Source organism: Callospermophilus lateralis, chromosome 11, assembly GCF_048772815.1.
Source record: "Callospermophilus lateralis isolate mCalLat2 chromosome 11, mCalLat2.hap1, whole genome shotgun sequence".
In the NCBI taxonomy this organism is placed as follows: domain Eukaryota; kingdom Metazoa; phylum Chordata; class Mammalia; order Rodentia; family Sciuridae; genus Callospermophilus; species Callospermophilus lateralis.
The window spans coordinates 6,400,496-6,425,866 of NC_135315.1; the positions used below are offsets into that span (position 1 = coordinate 6,400,496).

Consider the following 25,371-nt stretch of genomic DNA (forward strand, 5'->3'; position numbering starts at 1 on the left):
ATGGGGCACAATACCCTGCTTGGTCTCTGTGCCCACGTGGCAATCAAATGCCCAGTCACAGTGAGGTATTTCTTGGAAGGCTGTGGGATTCCAAGACCTGCCCTGCTCTCACAGAGCAGGAAGCAGTTCTAGCCTGCATAGGCCCTGCCCTGGCTCCATAGGGGTGGGAGGGTGGGGCACCCTGGGAAGGGAGGACTTACCCTGATGTTGTCGAAGGAAGATTTGTTGGTGATGTCATACAGCAGGAGCAAAGCTGGAGGGGAACAGAGATGGCAGAGGAGACTCAGGGCAGTAGCATGGGAGCTACAGAGGGGCTGGGGAAGGAGTGGAGGGCAGTGGACTTACCCTGAGCATCTCGGTAGTAAGCATGTGTGACACTGCGGAACCGCTCCTGCCCTGCGGTGTCCCAGATCTAGGAAGGGGTGGAGAGGAGGTCAGGAGGAGGCAGGGCACTGGGACTGCTGGCTGGAAGGGTGCATTCTGTGGCATGAGAGCTGGCTGGGAAGAGGGGACTGTCTCCTTCTGTAGGTTCTCATAGGCTTCTGAGAACTGGACAGTGGGAGGTATTAGCTTCTCAAACCCATGGAGGGCTGGCTGTCTCCTGCCCAGCCCAGGGGTTGGGGTGTCCGACCTCCTGAGTAGCTGAAGCCCAGAAAGCTGGGGAGGAGATGGAAGAGGGAGCTAAGCCAGCTGAAGACATTTTGAGCAGCCTGTGATAGGAGAGAGGGTGCCTGGGAACCGCTTTTTCTGCAGACATCAAACAAACAAAAGCCATTTCCTCTCATGGGCCCCACAGGAAATTACCCCAGGCTGAGGGCAAGGCTTCAGGCCTCCTGCGGTTCAGGGTGAAGAGCAAGGGCAAGCTCTTCCCTCCTCCCTTCCTCACCCAGCCTCCCTCTCTCTCACCTGCAGCTTCACCCGCACACCATCCACGGTCACCACCTTGTTCTGAAAGAGAAAAGTGCAGAGGGTGGAGAGGGCAGGTGAAGCTCGGTCCTGGGCTCTGCCAACATTCTGTCATGGTCCTCTCTAGGCCTATAGGCAGTGTGATGGGCCTCAAAGATGTCTTCAGCCAGATCACCCATCAGAGCAGCAGACACCCCCACAGTAGAAATCTCTCTTCTCACAGCACAGCCAGGACAAGGAGCCTGAGAATCTGCCTGGCTCTCTCCAGGCCTCAGCAGGTAGCACAGGGTGGGGCACACTAGGCTCAGCCCCAGGACTATCAGGGAACCCTGAGAGATGAGGTGTCCGCTGGCATCTGGGGCCCTCCAAGGCTAGCCCTGCAGGGCCATCTTCCCTCTAACTACTGATACTTCTCTCAATGCAACTTCAGCACTGGGAGGAGGCACTGAGCCCCCACACGGCCCCACTTGCCGAGGCTAGACCCTTCCTCTCCTGAACTCTCTGGATGTGTGGTGCTCCTCAACCCTGATGCAGATTTGTGCAGAAGGAAGAGGGAGGGACCCTGGTGAACTGCTGCCTCCCCACATAACCAGCCCAGCTCCCAAGACTAGTGCAGGACAATGCTTCTTGAGTACTTGAGAAAGGGTGACTAACTTTAGGCCTTACCAAAGGGGCTCAGCTCAGAGGCAGTGAGCAAGGGGCCTGCAGGGCCAAGAAGCAGCTTACTTCATGGAATGGGTCTGCCCTGGCCTGGGACAGCCCCCAGGAACGGAAGAGAGGAAGACTAGTCTTGCTCTTCATGCCCTGTAGGTGGGAAGGCATCAACACCGCCCAGATCCTCTAACCTGGCCACTGCAATGGCCCTGGGGCAGCATCCCGGTGCCCTCCAGGCAGGGAGCCATAGGACTCCTGGGGAGCCAGGGTGGGCAAGGAGAGGACAGCCCCCAGCTCACTGCTTGGAGGAGGAGCCTTCAGCCACCTCACCCTGAAGTCTATGCCGACCGTGGCTATGAAGGTCCCGGACAGGAAGGCCCCATCTTTGAATTGGATCAGGAAACAGGTTTTGCCGACACCTGAGTCTCCCAGAAGCATCACCTAGGAGATGGGGCAGAGGCTGTTAATGGGCATTCAGAGGGAGCTCCCGGATTCCAGGGAGAGACACCCTGAAAAGGGGATGAGAGGAGGGGAGAGGGCCAGGGAAGGACGCGGGCTGCGTGGAGCAGCACCTGCTTTTGGAAGGTCTGCTGCCACCTCTGTTGCCCTGCTTCTCTTTTCCATGCTTGTGGGGTGACCTTCTGGGCTCTTCAGCTGGTGCACATGTGGGGGTGGGGCCACAGTGCCAAGAAGGAAAGTGTTAATATCTGGGACAGGATTCCTACCAGGGGAGCCTTTCAGGACCAGCCTTTCAGGGCACCATCACTGATTCACCATATACTAAAATTACAGTTGTTGGGTTTCTTTGTGGGTCATAGCATTTATTTGGAAGCTTCTAATGAGGGTTTCTCTTTATAAAAAGGCTTGCATGAATCAAGGAAGGCTGAAATTTACCCTGAGACGGGAGACAGTTGGTCTGAAGTTCTTTCAGCCAAAACCTCCCAAGTGGGACAAATGGCTGCAAATTGGCAGCCCTGGGTCACTGCAAGTAAGGAGGGAGGGAGTGTGGGGGTGGGGCATGCCCACTCTCTTTGTTTCTCATCAGTGTCTGCTCATCTTCTCTAGGGGACACGTAGGAGTGATGGAGGGGAACCTCAGTGCCCAGTCATTCCCTGATCTTGGAGAATAGGAGTCTAGACTCAATGCTGAAATATTCCCAGCAGCCTGGTTTGACTGCTTCGTGATGGGTTGAGCAGGGACTAGGTCTGCATGATTTTTAAGGCTCTGAACTTGATAGCGGGGCCACAAGCTTTCCTGCCGTAGGCGTGAGGTATTGGGACTATAGAACTCTGGTAGAGAGACAGGGCTGAGCAAAAGGTGATAAGGCTAGGGTTCTGGCTTGTGAAAGGTCTGTGTGTGTCTTCCGGAAGATTCTCCAACCTTTCTGTAGCATGATCTCCATGGTAGGTAGAAGGAGAAGGGATCATTTCTTTGAGGTCTTTCTGAGTGTGTCAATGGCTAGGGCAATAATATAATATTACTGTGAATACCTAAGTCTCAGGGAAGAGTGGCCCAGGGGTGGGTACTGCCTGCCTGTGGTCCCCATTCCTACTAATCTGGTCCAACGAACTCCTGCTAGCCTCCTCCCAGACTGTCCTGGACTCAGGCTTCTGCGACAAGCCTGGGAAGGTTGGGGCCCAACTCTTGCAGATGCCACCTGTCCAGGGGACAGACTGGAGGGCATGGGGACCCTACTCCTTGCTCCCCCAGCAGCCCCAGAGGGCAAAGGAGGGGGGTAGGGCCAGTGCCTGTGTACTTTACAGTTCACAGCTGCCTTGAGCTGATGATACAGCATCTACCCAGCCAGTCGAGTCCACCAAACATAAACATCTGCTCCTCCTTGCCACCTCCCAGGCAAACAGCCCAGCTGTCTTGTAGGGCAAAGAGGTCAGGAGGTCCACATCAGCCTGGGAGCTGGTCCTCAGCAGCTCCCCCTCCCTTGAGGGAGCAGGGGCCTGTTTCCTGCCACAGCCCACACAGGACGCCTATCTCAACGGCTCTGGGTGGGTGGCTGGCAGAGTGGCGTCCCTTGAAACCCTGGGGTGGAGGCTTAAGGCCCCCAGTGAGAGTGAGCCCTGCTGTTGGGGAGGAACCAAGACACAGAGGCAGGTTCCCTTGAAGAACTCACAGCATGATCCAGCACAGCCATCTCAACCTTGCAGAGGAAGAGAGTGAGCTTTGAGCCCGCTCAGCATCTCTTTCAAAATTCTTGATACATGCTCACTCCAAGGGCAACAGATGGAGGATAAGCAGACCAGTGCTCATGCTGACCCTACCTGCTTCCCAGGGCACTCCTGCAGAGGGAATGGACTGCAGAGAGCTGTCTTACAGCTGTCCCAGGCCGCGGGAGTTGTGTCCAATTGCTGAGCTTTTTCTCAGGTTCTAAAATTCCCCAGGTGGGCCTGCCTGCTGGGTAGCAACAGCCTCTGGAATGAGGGGCTTGGCCCACAGCTGCCTTGAAGGAGCAAAGCAATGCTCGGAGCCTGGGGATGAGAAGGGGCAGCACTTGGGGGCTGCAGGCTGGAGACCTAAAGAACTTCAAGTCTAAGGCCTTGAAACTGTTGTCAGGTCTCTGACAAGAGCTTAACTCGGAAAGTTGCCTAGCTGCTAGCCAGGGTCTGCAGAGGTCCCCGTTTCCTGGCACTTCCTAGAAATAAGGTGCATGTAGCCCTTACCAATGTGAGTGGAGGGCTCGAATTGGTCATAGTGTGGCAGAAGAAAATTGTGTTGGAGTCCGCAGGGCGGGGAGTCGTTGAGTTCTCTCTCCCTTGCCGGTACCCATCCACCCGCCCAGATGCCTAGAGGCTGAGATGGTCCCAGGGGCTAGGTCCTGATGCTCCCTCCCTCCTCTTGGGAGACCCAGCTGCCTGGGTTGGATTCACCTTGCCCGTGAGATCGTAGCTCGGACTGCAGGGCGGGGAGCGCTCGGCGGCCTCGTCATCCCTGGAGGCGGCGGCGCCAGGCGTGCCCGTCATGTCCCCTGACAGGAGGTGAGCTGGGGCAGGCTGGCCGGCCAGGGTGATCGCGGAGCCGCCCCGCCCCGTGCTCCACCCACTCCTTCCTCGCCTCCTCCGCGCAGCCTGGACCCTGCCAGGCTCCTCCCTCCGCCCCGCCAACCGCTCTATGGGGCCAGTTCGGCGCGGGCTGTCGGGCGAGGGCGAGCAGGATTACGGGGTCTGCACCGGGGGTGGGGGAGGCAGGCCCCCTGAGCAACATTAGCCTGGTTATGTGCTCTTAGCTCAGTGGCCAAGTCCAGCTGCTGGATCAGTCTCCCCAGATCGCCAGCCTCGGGGTTAAGTTCCTCTCGAGGAGCGGGCCCGGGAGACTCCGCCTGCCTTGGAAGATCAGGTCTGGCTCGCGGACACGCGCCGGGGTTCTCACGGTTGTGGGCAGTGCGGCCGGCAGGCGGCGCCAGAGCTCCTGCCACCTGGCGGGCCACAGGTGGCGGCGGCGTGGAGGCTGGGGATGCCCCTGGGCGGAGCGATGCTGCGTTGGACGTGGGGAGGCGTGCATTCCGCCAAGAGCGCCGAGGCAGTTTCGCTTTTGCTAATGCATGCCAACCTCAATACGGTTTCCCCCGCCCTGGCTAGAAGTTCGATCAGTTAGTATGATCACCTCTCATTTCCTCCTGCTTTGTTGGGCTGCACCCAGAGTGTCCCACCATGGTTTAGACCTTCGCGGCTTGGCAGCGCACCCTCCCAACTAGGGATCCTGAGGGCAGCGCTGGCCTTGTTCATGTGGAGGCGTGTACCCTGGCAACGAGTAACCAAATGAATTCGTGAGGATGTTGAGCAGTTTCTAGTGCAACTTAGGAACCTTGCGCTTTAGCTCCTGGTGATAGGGGAGCAGTGGGTCTGGGGTTGCCCAGAGCAAGTTCAGGGGCTTGTGGCCTGGGCCAACCTTTCTCTTTCCTCTATCCCAACATTCTCTATCAGGGAACAGGGTGTGTGCGCACTGCAATGGGAGGGAGGGGGCTCCTGCACTTTCAAACTTAGGGGATATCTGGGGTAAGGGGCAGGCCTGGCTTATGGGTGTCTGTAGGCCACATAGACACCTATTATGTCTACACCAGCCTTTAGGTTTTTGTTCGTTTTTTTGGTACTGGGGATTGAACTCAGGGGCGCTGGGCCAGTGAGGCACACCCCCAGCCTTATTTTGTGTTTTATTTAGAGACAGGGTCTCACTGAGTTGCTTAGCACCTTGCTCTTGCTGAGGTTGGCTTTGAACTCACGATTCTCCTGTCTTAGCCTCCTGAGCCGCTGGGATTACAGGCGTGTGCCACTGCACCAGGCCAGCCTGTGGTTTTTGACATCTGCTGGAGTTATTTTATGGCAGCTGAGAAGAGTCCTGAGTGGGGACAGAGGTGATCTTATATAGAGCAAGAAGCTTGGCCACTTCTTATGGAGGTGGCTGGGATGCAACTCCTCATTGCATAGGGTGGCACTCAAAAAACAGGGGACTGTCCATGAAGAGTAGAAGCTGCCCAGCCCCTTACAGTTGGGTGCTGCTGTTATTACTTGGGTGCCAGAGGTTCCAGTCTGTTCAATGCCATGGGCTCCAGGACCCCAGAGGCCACACACAGGAGTCCTGCAGGGCTCAGGGTGAAGGGGGAGTGAGAGAGGGGAAGTGGTTTATATTGAAGTCCTAAATACTAGTACCCCCAAATGCGACCATATTTGGAAACAGGGTCACTGCTGATGCTGTTAGTTAAGATGCAGACATGCTGGAGCAGGTTGGTCCCTAATGTAACGTGATAGGTGTCATCAGGAGAGACGAGACACGGGAGAAGACAGCCATGTGAAGACCGAGGCAGAGCCTGGACTCTCCCTGATGGCTCCCAGCAGTCCAGGCCAAGGAATGCCAAGGGTTGCTGGAGCCGCCAGGAGCTGAGGAGAGGCAAGAAGTTTTCCCTGGAGGCTTCGGAGGGCATGTGGCCCTGCTGACACCTTGATGTTGGACTTTAGCCTCCAGCTTTGTTTTGCATTGATGGCTCCACCAAGGCCCTCTTTATCCTGTGGTGAGTGGGAATGGAAAAGGTTGGACATTGGTGTGATATCCAGAAATAGCAGAGAGATAAAGTCACTGTGCTGCATCACTGTGCCAGTTCAGGTCCACTAATCACACCGAGCCAAGAACGGTCAGGAACACGGGTAAGGTACATGGGCTCTCCTTTGGGAGATGCCTGTCTGGCTCACTGGGTCTGCAGCATGGGGGCAGTATAATATGAGGAGTGGGCTGCACACTGTCCCTTGGGGTGCTGTAATGTCATGAGTGTATTCAAGGGCAGCCTTGAGTGAGTCAGAAGCGGTAGGGGGTCAGGGAGGTTCCGAGTGAGCTGCATAGAAGAGGGACTCACTACAGGGCGGGAGCTCTTTAGATGTGGTCTTCAGGAGAGGTTTGATCTAGAATACAACACCCAGGCCTCCTTGCACCCACCCTGATGCTGTGTATGCCCCTGGCAGCCAGTGTCTCCCCAACATACACCCCTCACAACACCCCACAAATACTACAAACTCGCATGCTTCCCACAAACACGCACCCTCCATATCATACCACACAGAGCACATATGTTTTGTATCCATCTGTAAACCCATGGTTTGTGCTATGACACACCCCTCATATGGTAGGACACACACACAGTGTCTTACACACATACACATGTCCCCCCTGCGTGCTTCACGTCTCCCCACACATGTATCTCTCTTCACCCCAGACATGCACACCCGTCTCCACGCTGCAGTCATAGTCACCATTCACACCCTGCCATCTCCCATCTCTGCACACATCCCATCTCCACACAGACACGCCCTTCAAACTGACCCCCACCTTACGTCGTCAGGACATGACATGCACGTATCACCTCCAAACAGAATACCCCACAAGTTGCCCCCAACTCTTGTCATCACCCCCAGATCTGAAATGCATATACATCATCCCTGCCCTCCTGCGCCATGGGTCACACCTGCCCCTGTCACATAGCCCTCCTGGGAGAGGAGGTGCTGGGGGGCATAGGAACCCCTCCTGCTCATTCATAGGTGGCCTCTGTGATCAGCCAAGGCCATCTGGAGAGACTTCGTGACATCCAGGTAGATGGAAGAAACACCAGCGCTGGGGAGCAGTATGGCCCAGCAGGGTTGAGATGTACAGGGGACACTAGACCCGAAACTGGAGGGACAAGGCCTGAACTCAGGTTCTGCAAATGGTGGCACAGGGACCACCTGACCAGAGCCCCCAGGTGCACATCAGGATGCTGACTCTGGGCCCCCATCTGGTCTTGCCAAATCAGATGTCTGTGGGTGGCTCTGCTTGGAGCCTGCCTTTAAGTACACTGAACAAGGGTTTGGAAACCACTGGCCTAGACTCTGTGACAGCTGCACCATCAGGTGAAGGGTGTGGCATTTTTTGGAAGGCAGCAGTGAACCACTGAAGTTTCAGGTGGGAGAGGAGCAGAGCAGGGCTTTGGAAAGATGCATTTTGCAGCAGGACTGGAGAGTCTGGAGAAACTGAGGTAAGTTATAAGGGAGAACTGACCTGGGGTGGGACAGGGACGTCTGCATGGCTCACGGGTGACATCAGCCCCCTGGGAGCAAACTCACCAGCAGGATTCCGCAGTGAGCTCGGTGGAGTTGGTGCTGCAGGACTCGGGGAGGACCCGGATTTGAGAGGTGCCTACACAGGACGTGCAGAGGCCCCGCCTCCGGAAGGCAGTGGGCCTGTTAGTTTCTGGGATGAGGGCATGTCCCAGTTGGCCACCCCACTCCCTTATTTGTCCCCTACCCCTCCCCTGTTGCCCGGGCTGCACTCAGTCCCCTTTGCCTGGCTACTAGGACCTAAGTGGCCCCTTCTGCCTCAGATGTCTTCACACTGGAGTTCTGGGTATAGCCAGGTCCAGGCCCTGGGCACTCAGATTTGCCAACTCTGTGTGGTATTTAGAATCTCTGTGTGAATGACCGATTGGTAAACAAGGGCCTTGTAGCCTGGCTCTCCAGGGACCCCAGGTGACTGATATTTTAAGGAGACCCCAAACTCTCCCAGCCTCTTCCCCAGGAGGATGGGTGAGACCAGCTCTGTGTCAATATCCAGCTGTTCTAAGCACAGGGATGGACTGGGAAGGAAAGGAGGACGCCAGGCGCTGGACAGAGGGGCGGGAAGAGACCCTGGGCGCACAGATGTTGTGGCACTCAGAGCTGGAGCTCTCTTCGTGTCAACTGGGGGCTGTGGCTAGGTCCCTTCAAGTGTCCTCTGTGTGGTTCCTGTCACAGGCTGTTGCCTTCCCTGCCGTCACCTTTGGGAGTTCCCCTGGGCTCAGGTCCCAGCTGTGTCCCCATTTGTGGCTCCAGGTCATGCCCTTGGTGCAGGTGTTCCTCAGTGTCAAGGGCACCCGTTGGGTTGCTCAACGGGCCCAGGTGGATGCCGAGGGTGTGGAAGGCACCCAGGAGAGCGGGGGAGCCCCCTGCCTGGCTCAGGCCATGTGGGTTCCTCAGTCTGACCACATGCAATTTCCTTCTGCCTCACTCTTCTCCTCAAGCTAATGGCAGAACTCAGAGGTCTCACCCCTGTGGTCTGAGTGCGAGTCAGGGTTTGCGGGCCACACCTGCGTCAACTCACACCCCGCCCTCCCAGACAGGCAGAAGGAAGGGCGAGGTGTGGGTGTGACCACGAGGGTGGACTGAGTGTGGCTGGGTGGACAGCACGGAGCATCAGGGCATCGGCCCTCTTCCTGGCAGCTGGCCACGGCCTCAGGGATTGCCAGGGCAGCCTTGGCCTCCTGGGACTCAGCCCTGCTCGACCCAGCCTGCCCTGGTCCCAGTCTCAGGGCCACTGGGTACTTGGTCTCAGGACAGAGTCCAGGCCAGCTCTCCCTTATCACCCGCTTCTGGATGGCCACCTGAAGTCATGTGCAGATTGGATCTATGAGACCAATGGACAAGCCCAATTTCTGGTTCCCCTTCTTTCTTCCACCAGCATGGCGGGCTGCGTCCCAGCCTGAGCGTGGCCTCACAGGGCCTGATTTGTCCAGGGGCTGGCGGACTTGCATGTTGTCCAGGGGCTGGCGGACTTGCATGTTGTCCAGGAGATGACAACTGCTCTTCCTGTGTCCGGAGTGCTAGGATTCTGGGAGCCAACAGTGTGAGGGGGAGCGGAGCCCTGGGCCCGGTCCTCCCAGGACCTTAAGGGAACTCGAGAACAGCTGTGGGTGTGTTAATGCCAGGAGAGGATGAAGGTGCCCGTGCAGGGGCTTGAGAGGACCTCCAGCCAGAGCTGCCCACCGTGCTGTGCCCAGGAGAGGCAGAGGGCTGAACCGGAGGCCCCTGGGCGTCTCCACTGTGCTCTGGTTTTGCCCTTCCTTTGCCTTTCCAGATCCATCATGGCTGGGGGCTGACCTGGGCAAGCTACACCAAGATAGCCTTTGCTTTCTGCTCCTGGTTCTGATGAGCCAAGGGGGAGCCCCAGAAGGAGGTGCAGGAGTGGAGGAGAACCAGGGAGCAGGGAGAGTTGTCTCCCTGGCTACATCCTGGGGGGGTCCCGCAGGCCCATGAGTCCCTCCAGTGAAGGTCACACAGCTCCTGCCAGGTGGCCTGCCCAGCAGTCCTCCTTGTTTCTGGTGCCCCGTAGGCTCATGGTGGAATGCACTCCCACCCCCACACCACCTGGGGACACTGCCTCTTGGTCACCACCACTTGCCTGCACCTTGAGAAACATCTTTTCATTCAGCCTCCTTGAACAGCCCCACATGAGTGGAGTGCCCACCTGTTTCCGTCTGGCACCCTGATTGACACATAGGGACCCACAGCCCACGCCCAGACCCCGCAGCGCCAACGAGTGCTTACTGTGAATCCGATGCCCACGGTGGCCGAGAAGGAGCCCGGGATGAACTTGCCCTGGTCAAACTGGACCAGCAGAGATGTCTTCCCCACACCGCTGTCGCCCACCAGGATGGTCTGAAAGAGAGCAACAGAGGGGGCTGAGGGCTGCCATGGGGGTATGGCCGGCAGGAGCTGGTTCCTTGTAGACAGACAGACAGACACACACACACACACACACACACACACACACTTAATTTTCCATTGAAGTCACTGAGAAATGCACAAAGACTAGAGGAAATCACATCCCAGCCCACATTCAGGAACGGCCTAGGTGACCATGAAACGTGCTCATGACGTCCAACATGGGGCCATATGTGACTCTGGGTCTCTGCTGCTATGCTGAGGTCCAACACTGCCATGTACCCTGAGGCCACACTTCCCACGGGCCTTTCCCAGGCCAGGAGCTGTGGCAGGCCTGTTCCTGGAGACAGGGACTCCTCTACAGGAGGCTTCCGCTCCGGGACCCCTCACATGGCATCCAGCCTGCATGGTGGCCTGAAGGCTCCCCGGGGCTCCAGGCTCCCTGGTTCCTTCCCCATTTCCCTCCCCTGATAAAAATCCTTGCATATTTCATTCCCTTTTGGCATCCGCTCCCGGGAAGACCAAAGCTAACACAATGCCCATGGATCTGCCGCCTGTGCTACCCCAGGAAAAGCAAAAACAAATCAGTCTGTGGAATAAAGCAAAATCGAGATGTGCCTTGGGAGGAGTTCTCACTGGGCCCTGCAACAAGGCCATGGAGAGGAGCACATTTAGAGGAAGCAGATTTAGAGAAGAGGAGAAAGGCTGCTCTCTTTTGGGAAGAAGTAGCGGTGAGAATTCACACAGAAACTCGGGTGAAATATTTGAAAGAAGGATCATAAGCAACAGAAAAGAAATACATGTCACCCAGAGGCTGCACCACCAGGCTCTCCGTGAAGGGTTGAGCCGTGGGGTAGGGAACCGCCTTGGTTTCAAGGTGGGCGGTGGAGGCTTTCCAAAGGCAGACACTGGAGTCATTGGAAAGGTGGGGCAGATGCAAACTTTAGCTGGACTTGCAAATACCTAGAGGCAAAAAGACTGTCAGCCTTGTGAGCAAGGTCCACGTCCCCAGCCACTGCAGGACTCTGACCGTGCAGGTAGGGAGTAGGCATCGAGGCTGGCTGAACACAATGGACTTTCGAAGTCCCCTCACTATGGTTCTTCTGCCCCCACCTTCCAAACCACATTCTGTCCAGCTTTCATTTCCTCCTGGGTTAAAGGACATTATTTGTTTGCTATGAACAGTGAACAGTGGCCTGATTAATTTACATCTCAAATCTAACTTCCTCCAGCTTTAAGAAGTGTTTCCTAGAGAGAATAGTCTAGAAGGTGAGGAATAAGCCCACATGTGCCCGCTGCATTGGCTTCCTGGAGGACATAGCAGATTCTCACTTTCCCCCTTTATCCTTTCCTTGGCAGGGTGAGAAGTTCCCATCCTTTCTTCTGTCATCCTAGAAGCAGACTCTTGGCTGGCCAGTGAGGCCCAGGGAGGCGCCCAGGGCTCCGCACTCCAGCTCAGCTGACTCTGGCTCGGGGCAGGGGCAGGGGCAGGGTGATGCTCTCATACGGGTCTGTTAAGCAGCATCAGGAAGGTGTGGCAGCAGCTCCCGGAGTTTTTAATCTGGGCCACCACGGACGGAAAGCGCAGAGCTGGTCAATCTACAAGCATCTCTGAATTATTTCTCCCTAAATCCAGGACCTCCCTTCCATCTGTCCCCTTTCCAGATTTTTCAACTGTGCTTTCCCCCCTCCAAGAGCACTTACAAAACATTAATTAATTAGAAGTCGGTTAGTCATGTTTCTGACCTGAGCCTCTGTGTCATCTTTGCCATGATCTGGACGAGTGTCGAGTTAGCTCTTCTTAAGTCATTTTGTCATGTCTGCATTTGTGTCTCCTCCACTTCCAAAGGGGACTAGAGGTCATTTAAGACAAAACCCACATGTATTAAGGGCAGGGAAAAAAGTGCACAAAGACAAAGGGGGTGTGTGGATGAGTGGCGGGGGGTGTCTGGGGGGCACATCTCCCACCCAGGGCCATGTGGCTGCTCATGACTGCATTTGAGAATTACATTCGATTCTAGGTTTCCTGGTGGTGAGGACAACATGGGAAACCACTTGGGGTCTGTGGTGCTTGTGTGACGAAGAATGCCTGAGTTCTTTTGACCCACGGCACGTGACACCCAGCGATAGGTAGACTCCCATGTAAGGGGCCCCGAGTAACAAGATGGGCACCTGCCACTCTGCAGCAGACGCGAAGCTGTGACCTTGGTTGAGTCAGAGGCCTCACAGATCGCATGTCAGCGGAGACCTAGCCGCAGGCTAAGGCCAAGGGCGCGGCCCCACTGCCCTCCATCCTTCAGGGAAGGGTCTAGAACCCCTTGGTGAACGGGTGTTTCCTCCTGCAGTTGGCTCTGAGTGACCTTAACCAGGCAGAACCTTCAGACACCACCCAGGAAAAAGATCAGAGAAATAAAAAAAATGTTCTGATGGCCAGACAGTAACAGAAATCAAAGTCAAAGACAAGTGAAGTGGGAAAGATACTTGCTGGACCCATGACAGACCAGACTGAACCATCCTCCCCGCAGGAAGAGCTCAGGAGAAAAGCTCAAGAAATGAATTAACACAGAATGTGAGCAGGTGTGTTTCCTGGGCATGTGTTCGTGGGCAGTCCTGTGGGCTCACTGGCTGGGCTGCCGTCCCCGTCAGTCCACCCAACACGACTCTAGGTGCTGTGAAGGCATTTCATCCATGTGGTGAGCATCTACAGACTCTTGACTTGAAGTCTTCAGTAATCTAGGTGGGCCTCGCCTGATCAATCGAAGGACTCCTGAAGTCTCTCAGGGGAAGAAGAAACGCTACCCTAAGTCTGCACCATCAGCTCCTTCCTGAGACTTTCCGGATTTCTGGTCATCTCTGTAGATTTTGGACTTGCCAGACTCTGTGATTTGTTCATTGGAACATCTCTCTCTCTCTCTCTGATATTGATCAGTATATGTATATATCAGTACGTCCTGCCAAAGCTGTTTCTCTGGAGAACCTTAATTGATACAATGTGATAATACAGCAGTTTGATGAATGGGCAGGATTGGCTTAGGTTTGAGGAGCGGGCCCTCACCCACACGCCAGCAAGCATAGGAACCTTTTGGGAGAGAAACTGATGATATCAAAGTTGCCAATGCAAATTCCTTTGGTTTTCCTTGCAAAAGAACTCACAAGGATGGGTGTGGCACCCATGCTCACTGTAGCACTCCTAAGAAAAATAATTCAGCAGGTGGGGAAGAGAGGAAGAAATTCTAGAATATATACCATGCGGTGCAGGAAAAATGGCAATAAGAATGGGGCACTTAGCCACCAAGCCACTTAGTGTACTATTTGGGAGAAACTGTCATTCAGGGAATGAAACCTGGCAGGAATATTCTGAAGTCTATGCAAACTTGTTTGAGGGAGACTTTAGTGCCCAACAGGGTTCACTTGGAAGCTCTGGGGGTGATAGGGTGGGAATGGAGAAAAGATTTTATTCTTCATTTTGTCTTATTTTCATTTTATTTTTTACAACCATTTTCTTGCATTATCTTTTTTTTTTTTTTAAAGTATTTACTGGGAAAGTGTTAAATAGAAAAGTATTTAAGAGTTGTATCTAAGTATTTTAGAGTTGACATTATCAATCGTGTTTTTTCCTTTAAAAAAAATAGACTATTCTGGGTGTAGCAGTGCATGCCTAGAGTCCCAGCTACCATGGAGGCTGAGGCAGGAGGATAGCAATTTTGAGCCCAGCCTCAGCAACTTAGACTCTGTTTCAAAATAAAATAAAAAATGGCTGGGAATGTAGCTCAGTGGTAGAGTGCCCCTGGGTTCAATTCCCACTACCAAAACAAACAAAACAACTTTAGCTTTTAGAGTAGTTTTAGACTGAACAGAAGGTACTGAGATTTCCCGCACGTGGGTAGCCTCCTAAAGTATTAATACCTCCCCTGCCACGTTTCCTTTCTATGTTTTTCCTGAAGCCCTAGGAAAAGTCATAATTCTCCTGGGGAGGTAGATTCACACATGGCTGACCCTTATTGAACCTGGACTAAACAGACGGCTTTTCCCCAGGAGAACGGGAGCCTGGTCAGGGGGACACACCCGCTGTTGACCGAAGCCGTCTCTCTGAGGTGGGGCCGGCAGCGGTCCCCAAGCACTTTGGGCTCATCTGGATTCTGTCATTGAACGTGTCACTTTTGTGACTGGAAAATAGTCTGTGGAGGTGCGTTGTGGGTGAGGGAGGGGGCAACGCCATCCGTAGCCTGACTCTCCTTGAACAAATGGTTGTTTTATTTCTCCAAATAAATTGAACCCATTAATTTGTGCTTTAAAAACGATCAGGGTTCAGTGGGGCTGGGGCTCAGTGGCCGAGCGCTTGCCTAGCGTGTGTGAGGCCCTGGGTTCGATTCTCAGCACCGCATATAAATAAATAAATAATACAGGTCCATGAACAACCAAAAAAAAAAAAAGATCAAACTCCCTGCCAGGCTCGGTGGCGCACACCTGTAATCCCAGCGGCTCCGGAGCCTGAGGTGGGAGATCTCCAGTTCGAAGCCAGCCTCAGCAACATAGTGAGGCGCTAAGCAACTCAGTGAGACCCTGTCTCTAAATGAAATGCAAAATAGGGCTGGGGATGTGGCTCAGTGGTCAAGTGCCCCGGGGTTCACTCCCTGGTGCCAAAAACAAAGCTGGGGAGCAGGTGATGAAGCTGGCAGGTGCTCTCTTCTGAAAATCAAGAGCCCTTTCAACTTCTAACCCTGCAGAGGATCAGCCCTCCATCTCATTCCTGCAGGCCGCAGTGACAGAATTCCACAGTCTGGGCAGTTTACAAACAGAAACTTACTTCTCAGAGTTCTGGAGACTTGGAAGGTCAGGCCTGAGCAGAGCCAGTGTGTGGCAAGGGCCACTTCCTCATACACAGTGCCTTCTGGCCATGTCCTCAATGGGGCAAGGCAGCTCTGGGGGCCCTCAGTCCCTAGGGTGGCCCCTCACAACCTAGTCACCTCCTAATACATGGCGCCAGGACCAGGTTTCAACAGACAGCTTCGTGGGGGACACAGACATCCAGCCAGCAGCACCTGCTCTTGGAGACTCATTTTTTCCTGGAAAAATCAGCTTGACCTCTGCCTGACTTCCCAGGGCTGAGACCAAGATGGCAGAAAGGGACATTAGATTTGGAAAGCGTTCGAGGTTGGTGCTGTGTCTTATTGGCTTTGTTCATTTGTGATAAAACATCCTTTCATTTTGGGGAACTTATTTCAAAAGCAACCTTGGTATGAGCACTCTGATGTTAACCAGGTCTAAGATTCTCTATCTTACTAACTCTTTGATATCAGGGTCCCTCTTCATTTTTAGCACCAAATAGGACCAAAGAGCTTCTCTCTCTCTGTGTCTCTCTCTTCTTCTCCAACCTTCCTCTCCTTTCCATACTTATATGGGCCAGACCTGGTTTGAATCTTCACTCTGTTACTTCATAGCTAGTTACTTGCTTGGATTAATTACCTGCTCGCTGAGCCTCAGTTTCTTTATCTGAAAAATGGGAATAACATCACCTGTCCTCTAGATTTGCAGAGAGGATTCAGTGTGATAATTATGTAAAATACAGAACAGAACACAAGTGGGTAGAGAAGATGAAGTACGGCAGGTCCAAGGGGAATCAAGAAGCTTCAGGAATGGGTGCTGGAGTAGTTACGGTTTATGGCTGGTTCTTAGGTGCTACAGAGTGTCTCAGTGGGCTCTCAGAGCCAGGGGGAGAATGGCAATGCCATACACAGAGTGCATCCATTCATTTACTCTCTGCCAGTGTTTATTGAGTACTTACTGTGTGCCAGGTGCAGATCTAGCCACTGGCAACACAGCCCTCACTCATGGACTTCTGGTCCAGAGTGAGAGAGACTCCACCAAACCAGTCCTGTTGGTACAGAAGCTGCCCCACCTGTGAAGTTGAGTCCGAAAAGATCAGGTGTATCTGCAAATTCATGAGACCGAGAAGAATGTGTCCCTGGATGCATCTCCACCAGACAGAACTGTGTGTTAAAGCCAGACATAGCTTTTCCCTTCTTTTTTTTTTTTTTTTTTTTTTTTATATTTATTGTTTAGTTTTCGGTGGACACAACATCTTTATTTTATTTGTATGTGGTCCTGAGGTTCGAACCCAGTGCCGTGCGCATGCCAGGCGAGCGCACTACCGCTTGAGCCACATCCCCAGCCCAAGAAAGGCCCTTCTTGATGATATTTATTTCACAGGGCATCTTTCCCCAGAGTAGACAGTGTCGTGTGTGATGGAAATCTGTTGATTATTGAGTGACATAAGTGTATACATCACATTGGTGCCCCCTTCTGATTTCTGGAATCACCCATGCATTTCTACAGGAAGAGATAAAAGATGAGCGAGGCTGGGCAAGGTGGCACACACCTGTCATCCCAGTGGCTCAGGAGGCTGAGACGGGAGGATTGCAAGTTCAAAGCCAGCCTCAGCAACTTAGTGAGGCCCTAAGCAACTTAGTGAGACTCTATCTCTAAATAAAATATAAAAAAGGGCTGGGGATGTGGCTCAGTGGGTTCAATCACTTGGTTAAATCTCATTCTTAATTCAAAGGGGAATCCTCCTTGGGGAGGCTGGGTCTCGGGGGAGCAGGATCAGAGGGTCTGGCCATAGGCCGTCCTGGCAGACAGTCCTCTTCACCCCTTGCTGAACATGCCCACGAAAGGAAAGGTTAGTCCATGACTCTCATGCATCTGTCCCCTTGTCTCCAGGGCCTTCCAGCCAGTGTGACTCCTGGTCATTCCCATGTACTGCCCCGGGTTTCTGACCTGACCTTATGGTCTGGAGATATGTAAAGCGAGAGGCCGACTCTGGCCACATCCTGAAAAACCAGGGCTTATCAGCTGCCGAGTTTCAGTGCAAATAACTCACCTACACTGCCTGTCTGCTGAGGGCAGGAGGGGGACGTCCCTGTCAGGATGTCACAGGGTGTGTATAACACATACCCAAAGTGGCTCCAGGTGCGAAATATGGGAAAGGCCTGGCCTTTTCATGAGCCCCCAGGGCTTGGGGGTGCTGATGGGGGAAGGTGGGAGCACATGGGATTGGAATGAAGGGAGCAAGACAGGCCAAGCCAGACGGACTGACTCACTCCTTCCTTCCTTCCTTCCTTCCTTCCTTCCTTCCTTTGACGGACAGTTACTGTAAGGTGGAGGTGGGAGTGGGGGGTGACAGGAGTAAGTAATGGCTGGTTTCTTGGGCCAGGAGCTCTGGTACCACTGGTGAGATTTTGGCGGATTCAGGTTGAGTCAAGATTCACAGATCTCAGCTGGTGGCTTCCATAAAGACACAGAGCGTCTTTTCCACCGGGCTAACATCCTCGCTCCCATCTCCCAACATTTCCTTGTAGTCTGGGTCTGGACCCCTCCTCAGCCTCCTCCCTCCTCATTCCCACTTCTAGTCTATGGCTCTCCTCTGGCTTTGGCCTAGCCCCACTCCTACCCCAAATGCTGTTGATCTCCGGGCCTTCGGGGTTCTCAAAAACCCAGCCACACCTGAAATCCTAGGTCTAGGGCCTTCTGTCCATCCGCCTTGACTCTCCAAGGCCCCTCTGTGGAGCTGGGTCCCCTGCCCCACCTTTTCTCCAGAGGAGGGAGGGGAGGAGTAGAGCAGGGCTGGCCAGACCCAGTGGCTCCCTGTCTGCAGATGTCTACCAGGTAGAGAAGGAGGCTGGGTTCTCTTTTTAGGGCCCTCCCTGCCCCCGTGACTCTTGGCCGTGGTGGTATTTCTCAAAAGCTTTTCACGATGACTAGAACTTCTTGCCTTGCTAACTGCTCTGAAATTTTACCCTGTTCACCTCCTTCCTCTTTTATTCTGTTCACCAGTGGGAAGTGGCTGAGGGAGGAAGTGCTGGGCGGGATGAGAGAAGGCAGAGGGCAGGAGATGGAGTCCAGCGTGTAGCAGGTCCTTGTGACAGGCTCCACCGAGGGGGAGCTGAGGGAAGAGAAAATGCACCTGCTGTGGCTCTTTCCCGTCCTCCTCTGGCTCCCAGGTGAGTGGACCAGGTCTGTGTGGTGTGGGGAAGGCTTAACTGGCCAGAGGAAGCAGCTGGCAGAGGGACCATGGAGCCCAGCAGGAAGGCGTGAGCCTCTGGGGTTTTATTTTCTCACGCCCCCAAAGTGTTGGCACCTACAGTTGCCAAGGCCCAACTGACGCCTTCATCATGAGCCTAGCCCAGGGGGGATCCCTGGCCACTCGGGGGCTGTTCCTGTTGAAAATGGACAGCAGGTGGCCAGAGCCTGCACAGCATGGGGAGAAGCATGGGAGCTGTGGTTCCCGGGGCAGGGGTGGGCTGGAGAACCGCTGCTGCAGGCCTGGACTGTCGCCTTCCTTCTGAATGTGCTCTGAGAGGGAATGGCTCGGCGAAGATGGGAGGTGGAGGGGGTTTGTAGGAAGGAAAGAGGGCATTTTGCTGGACAGAAGGGAGAGGAGATTCCAGGCATCTGGGTAAGAAGGAAATAATCGGGCTGGGGATGTGGCTCAAGCGGTAGCGCGCTCGCCTGGCATGCCTGCGGCCCGGGTTCGATCCTCAGCACCACATACAAACAGAGATGTTGTGTCCGCCGAAACCTAAAAAATAAATATTAAAAAATTCTCTCTCTCTCTCTCTTAAACAAAAAGAAGGAAATAATAGAAGTCGCTGAGGGCCTGAGGGTCAAGGGGAGGTGGGATGGAGAGGAAGGGAGGGCTGGGATTGGGCCAGGCAGAGGGTCGTGGGATCCCTAAGCTGTGATTAAAACACAGGGACCTTTCTTGCCTGTGAACCTCGGCCATCTCAGGACTCAGGTCCTACGGCTTCCTGCCTCTGCCACATCTCCATCCAGATGTGGAAATTTCAAACGTGACCTGACCCCATGCCCCCCCGCATCCCTTTCTGCCCCCTTCTTCCCTGTCTTCTTGTTTGGAAAGCCCATCTTTTTTGGTGTTGGGGCCAAACCTGGGGGCAGGAAGCATCTGTCCCTTTCTTCACACCCTCCGGTGACCTCCGGTCTGACTTGGAGTCCAGGCATTTCCAGAGGCCGGTCCCTGTGTCTCCCAGGTCTTCTCCTCTCCCTGGCTCCACCCCCTCTGGTCACAGTGGCCCCGTAGACGTTCTTTGAACCAGCTGGGATGCTTCTGCCTCAGGGTTTTGTCCTTTCTGTTCCCGCTGCCCAGAATGTTCCCAGACAGCTGCAGGCTCTGTCCTCCACACCCTCCCTGGGCGTTCTTCTCACTGGGCCTTTGTTGATGACTCTAAAACTGCAATTCCCTTCCATTATTTTTCTGCATCTCCTGCCCCCTCCTTCCATAGAATGAAATCTTCCAGAGAGCAGGGATTTTTTTTTTGTGTGCCTATAACAGTAGTGGGTTCCAATTAGACAAATAATATTATTTGAATGAGCAATTTAATTTTTTTGGTACTAGGGATTAAACCCAGGGGCACTTAACCATTGAGTTACATCCCTAGCCATTTTTTTTTTTTTTTTTTGCATTTTATTTAGGGACAGGTTCTTGCTGAGTTGCTTAGGGCCTCGCTAAATTTCTGAGTCTGAACTTTCCATCCTCCTGCCTCAGCCTCCTGAGCCTCTGGGATTATAGGCATGCACTACCATGCCCGCTTGAATAAGGGGATTTATCCAATAAGAAAGTATAACGATTGCTGCAAATAGCCCTCCCCGTCTTTCTTTTCCTATTTTCATAGAATTGAATGATTAAGACTCTTAAAATCAATTGGAAAGGATCTACATCATTTGTCGGAATATCCAGTGGATATTTGAGGAACAACTGTTCCTCAAAGTGTTAAACAGAATTACCACATGACCTGGGAATTCCACTCCTAGGTGTCGGCCCAGGAGAGCTGAAGATGCATGTTTGTGTGAAAAGTTGAACCAAGTCCATAAATGTTGGGCTGGGAGGTATCCCGGTGGTAGTGTTGGTATAGTGTGCTCAAGGCCTGGGGTTCAGTCCCCAGCACTGTAAAGAAAAAAACAACAACAAGTACTCATAACAATAGTAGTTGTAATCTGTGAAAAGTGGAAATCCAGATGTCCAACCCAAACAGGTGACTGGCTGAGTAGAATGTGGTCACCCACATGACGGGGCATTGTGCAGCCATTACCCAGTCTGAAGACCCACACCTGCTGCAGCGTGGATAGACCCTGAACAAGACCCTGAATGGAGCAGCCACACACACAGAAGGTCAGAGGGTCTGACTCCATTCCTATGAGATGTCTGGAAGAGGCCGATTCATAGGGATAGCAAGCAGATCCGTGGTGGCTGGGCTGGAAGGGGACCAGGGAAGTGGCTACCAGTGGGTAGGGTGTTTCTTTGGGGGGTGATAAAAGTGTTTCAAACTAGAGTGTAGGTGGTGGCCCAGTTTTGTGAATGTATTAAAAACACTGAGCTGTCCTCTCTAAAAAGGCGAATTTGATGGTATGTGAAGGATACCTCCGTGGAAAGCAACCGGAGAGCAAGAGAACAACGGGAGAGTCCTGGGGGAGTGTCCGGGTAGTGTTCGAGGTGAACCTTAATGCTCGGGACTCTCACAGGGTCTATTTGATCCTCCAGTCCACAGAAAGAAGAGAAAGAAAAAGATAGTTTTAAGAAGTAACAGGCACCCAGAGGAGAGCAGAGAGCAGCCCTGGATGGCAGGAAGGGGGAGACCCAGGCGGGCAGGGAGTCCCACCTGGGCCGGAACCTGGGGCAGGGGAAGGAGCAGGGGCTCCAGAGCTGGGCCAACTCTCCCGGGAGCATGAGGGCATGCGCTTGGCCGGGGTGTGTTTGGGGAACAGAAACGTCAGTGTGGCCTGGTCACATGCTTCAGAGAGGGCTGCTGGGGCAGCCTGGGAGAATTTCATCAGCTCTTGGGGCAAAAGGGCTGGGGAAGGAAGGTGACCCGTCCAGGACCACGAGGCTGGCAAACACCTGCAGCTTGGGGGAGGCGGAGGCAGGGGGTCTCTCAGCCCAGGTGGGCAACGCAGGGAGACTCCATCTTGAAACAACAGTGTGACCCCCCAAGACCTGGACGATTTGACATGTGACAATGACATTGCTTAAAATGCTATGTTTGTTGGGTTGTTAAGAATGAGCCCTGTGAATATTACCCTCCGCCTGACTTTTCTCTTTGGGACTTGCCTCTTTTCGTTCTTCATAATTTTCCAAATGGGGGTGCTCTTTACAAATAATGTGTCCTTGTACACATTATTTGTGAAGAGCCAGGATATTAATCACTTTCTGGGGAATTCATTCAAGTTTTCCTTTCAGTTCTTTTCTTTTTCCAGGTTTTTTTTTTTTTTTTTTTTATGGTGGTGTGTCCAAGTGTTATATAGAGTTGTGGTTATTGGATTTTTTCTGTGTGATATCTTCTATTAATTTTAAATTTAAGAAGTTCTTCCTCTCATCAGCCCCAGAGATTTTATAAAGATTCATTTCCTTTTTCTTTCTTTCCTTTTTTTTTTTTTTTTGGTACTGGGAATTGAACCAGGAGTGCTTTACCATTGAGCCGTGTCTATCCCTTTTTATTTATTTTTTGTTTGGAAACAGGGTCTCACTAAGTTGCTTAGAGCCTTGCTAAATTGCTGAGGCTGACCTTGAACTTGCCCAGCCTCTTGCTTCAGCCTCCCGAGTCTCTAGGATTTGGGGCATGCCCCACCACACCTGGCTATTTCACTTCCGCTTTCTTTCTTTAAACCCTAACCCTAATGTTTGCCTCTTTTCCTGCCCTGGATGGACCCGCACGGCTGGTGCTGCTGGTGGCTGCTGCTCTCTGCTTCCTTCTTCACCTATCTCTGAAGACTTTTGTGGGTTATGAAATTATTAGAGAGACCAGCTCTGTTTTTAGGCTATTTATTCTGTTTTAATGATAGGTTTAACTATTCTTGCTAGATTTCTGAGCTGATTTCTGTATTATAGCCTGATAGTGGGTTAGCATCTGGCAGGGAAAGCCTTCACACTCTTCCTTATTTTATTTTTCTATCAGGGTTTTTATTTTACTTTTAATTACATTTGGTGTTGGTGTCTAATAATCACACAGAATAGTGGGATTCATTGAGACGTCTGCACAAGAACATAAGGCACTTTCCCTCCCCTCTGCTCGCCCCTATACCCTTCCTCTACTCTACCGGCCTCCCTTTTACCATTACTGATTTAAAATATCCCCAAATTCTTACCTTCAGATCCTCTCTGGTGTACACACACACACACACACACACACACACACACGCTTGTGCTAGAGATGATCTGATTAAACATAAATGTATATATACATAAACTGGAATTATCTGAAAGAAGTTCTGGGGTTTTAAATGTATCATTATTGTCATTATTGTTTTGGTACTGGGGATGGGACCCAGGGGTGCTCTATCACTGAGCTACATCCCAACCCCTTTCACTTTATTTTATTTTGAGACAAGGTCTTGCTAAGTTGCCCAGGCTGGCCTGGGACTTGTGATCTTTTTGCCTCCGTCACTGTCTGTGATAGCCTTAAAAGTTTTTTTTTTTCTTTTTAAGCCTTCATTCCAATAGTTAATAATACAGTGCTTGTTTGTCAAAATAGAAACTGAAATCGAGTAGACCAAACAGTGGATTAGTAATTGTGTATTGAAGGCAAGAAAGGGTTTTCACGGCACCAAATAAACCCGTTCTGAGGTTTTTCCCCAAGATAAATTTAACGGCTCCAGATTCCTCAGTGTTTATCAAAATTTATGGAAGAAAAGAGCCAAGCTTGTCTTTCACGGCGCCTTTCATTCACTGGGCAGGCCGAGGGAGAGAACGTGGTTTCATGCGCGAAGATGGCTGCTCCGGTGGCGTGGTCTAGAATGACCCACCCTCCCAGCTCGCACTGGGGACACCAGACCCCACGGGTCCGAGAGGGCACAAGAGGGAGCAGGTGCTGGGGAAAGGCTGGGGCTCTGGCCGCTCATGATGGTCGTGGGTATAAAGCCTGGGAGCAGAGTGGGGCCGCTGTGGCCCGCCAGCCCGTCCTCTGGGTGACCTTGTAAGCACAAGCACAACATGCTGCTATGGAATGCAGGTGACCCAAAGACTAAACGTCACAGGGCCCATGGTGACCATGCAGAGCTGATGGAGCTTTGTATTGTCACCACTCTCAAGTTGCCAAGAGAAAACAGCAGATTTGATGGACAGGTGTCCAAACTGAGATGGAGAAGCCCACAGCTGGTTCTTCTGCATGTCCAGCTGCTCTCCTTAAGTATTTTAAACTATTTTTAAAAATGCATTGACACTGGGCACAGAGGCGCATGCTTGTAATTTTAGTTACTTGGGAGGCTGAGGCAGGAGGATTGCAAAATTGAGGCCAGCCAGCCTGGGCTACTTTGTTAGACAGGATCGAACCCAGTGCCTCACGCATGCCAGGCAAGTGCTCTACCACTGAGCTACAGCCCCAGCCCCATTAGACCCTGTTTTAACATAAAAAAATAAAAAAGACTGGGGTGCTCAGTGGTAGAGCACCCCTGGGTTTTGCCCCCAGTACCAGAAAAAAGGGAAAAAGAAAAAAAAAAAGAAGAAGAAAGTAAAGAAAAAGCTCTCTCTGAGTTCAAGTTAAAAACCAAACACCAAATCAATTTTTTTGTTCTGGACGTAGTGTTTTTGTGCATATATATATATATATATATATATATATATATATATATATATTTGTTTGTTTTTTAGGTTTAAGTGAACACAGTATTTTATTTTACATTTATGTGGTGCTGAGGATGGAACCCAGTGCCTCATGCATGCTAGGCAAGCGCTCTACCACTGAACCACAACCCCAGCCCCAGATATAAATATTTTTTATTTTTATTTTTTTAAAGAGAGAGAGAGAGAGAGAGAGAGAGAGAGAGAGAGAGAGAGAGAAAATTTCAATATTTATTTTTCAGTTTTCGGTGGACACAACATCTTTGTTGGTATATGGTGCTAAGGATTGAACCCGGGCCGCATGCATGCCAGGCGAGCGCACTACCGCTTGAGCCACATCCCCAGCTCCTATAAATATATTTTATATGAAAACTTTGGATTGCATCAGAATCTCTTGCAAAGCCAGATTTCAGAGATGGAGACAGAGCTGCCCCACTAGATGAGTGCCTGCTGGGGGCAGAGATGGGGCTGCACACCTGAGTCTGCTCTCTGCGAGTCCCGGAGGGGACTCACCAAGGAAAAGATACAGAACTTTTTGAGGAAAGGTGAATTTTTGAGCTTTCTTTATTAACCATGAAAAAACTTCTGTATTGCAAGAGAAAGAGAACAGTAAGCGAAATGGTCAAAGGAAACGATGCACCCGAAAATAATTCCCAGAAAATAGAAGTACCTCTGAAAATTGTTCCAGAAAACAAAATTTGAGATGCGGGGAGGAAGTCCTTTAAAAACATGATTTGAGGGGCTGGGGATGTGGCTCAAGCGGTAGCGCGCTCGCCTGGCATGCGTGCAGCCCGGGTTCAATCCTCAGCACCACATAGAAACAAAGATGTTGTGTCTGCCGAAAACTAAAAAAAAAATAAACATTAAAATTCTCTCTCTCTCTCTTTAAAAAAACAAACAAACAAAAAACTTGCTTTGAGGGCTGGGGTTGTGGCTCAGCGGTAGAGTGCTCGCCTAGCACATGCGAGGCCCTGGTTTTGATCCTCAGACCACCTAAAAATACAATAAATGTATTGTGTAATTACAACTAAAAAAAAAAAAATATATATATATATATATATATATATATATATATATATATATATATATACACACATATATATATTTATTTATTTATTTTTATGTGGTGCTGAGGATGGAACCCAGGGCCTCGCATGCGCTAGGCAAGCGCTCTACCACTGAGCCACAATCCAGCCCCCCAAAAATAATTTTTTTTAAAAAAATTTGATTTGATTG

General features: G+C 52.0%; 1 protein-coding gene across 4 annotated transcripts in view; it reads right to left on the reverse strand.

The window, feature by feature from the left end:
- Rab37 (RAB37, member RAS oncogene family) overlaps positions 1–25,371 on the reverse strand; it is a 53,506-nt gene that overhangs the window by 1,807 nt on the left and 26,328 nt on the right. Inside the window, exons 2-6 of one of the 4 annotated variants that reach the window (XM_076869567.2) lie at positions 10,392–10,502; positions 1,891–2,001; positions 907–948; positions 346–412; positions 201–253 (exon numbers count right to left, since the gene is read on the reverse strand). In XM_076869567.2, coding sequence (XP_076725682.1) covers positions 201–253; positions 346–412; positions 907–948; positions 1,891–2,001; positions 10,392–10,502 — 384 coding nt within the window. Of the gene's footprint in view, positions 1–200; positions 254–345; positions 413–906; positions 949–1,890; positions 2,002–4,442; positions 4,536–10,391; positions 10,503–25,371 lie in introns of those variants that run through there. The other 3 variants (XM_076869568.1, XM_076869570.2, XM_076869571.1) reach the window with 3 other exon arrangements.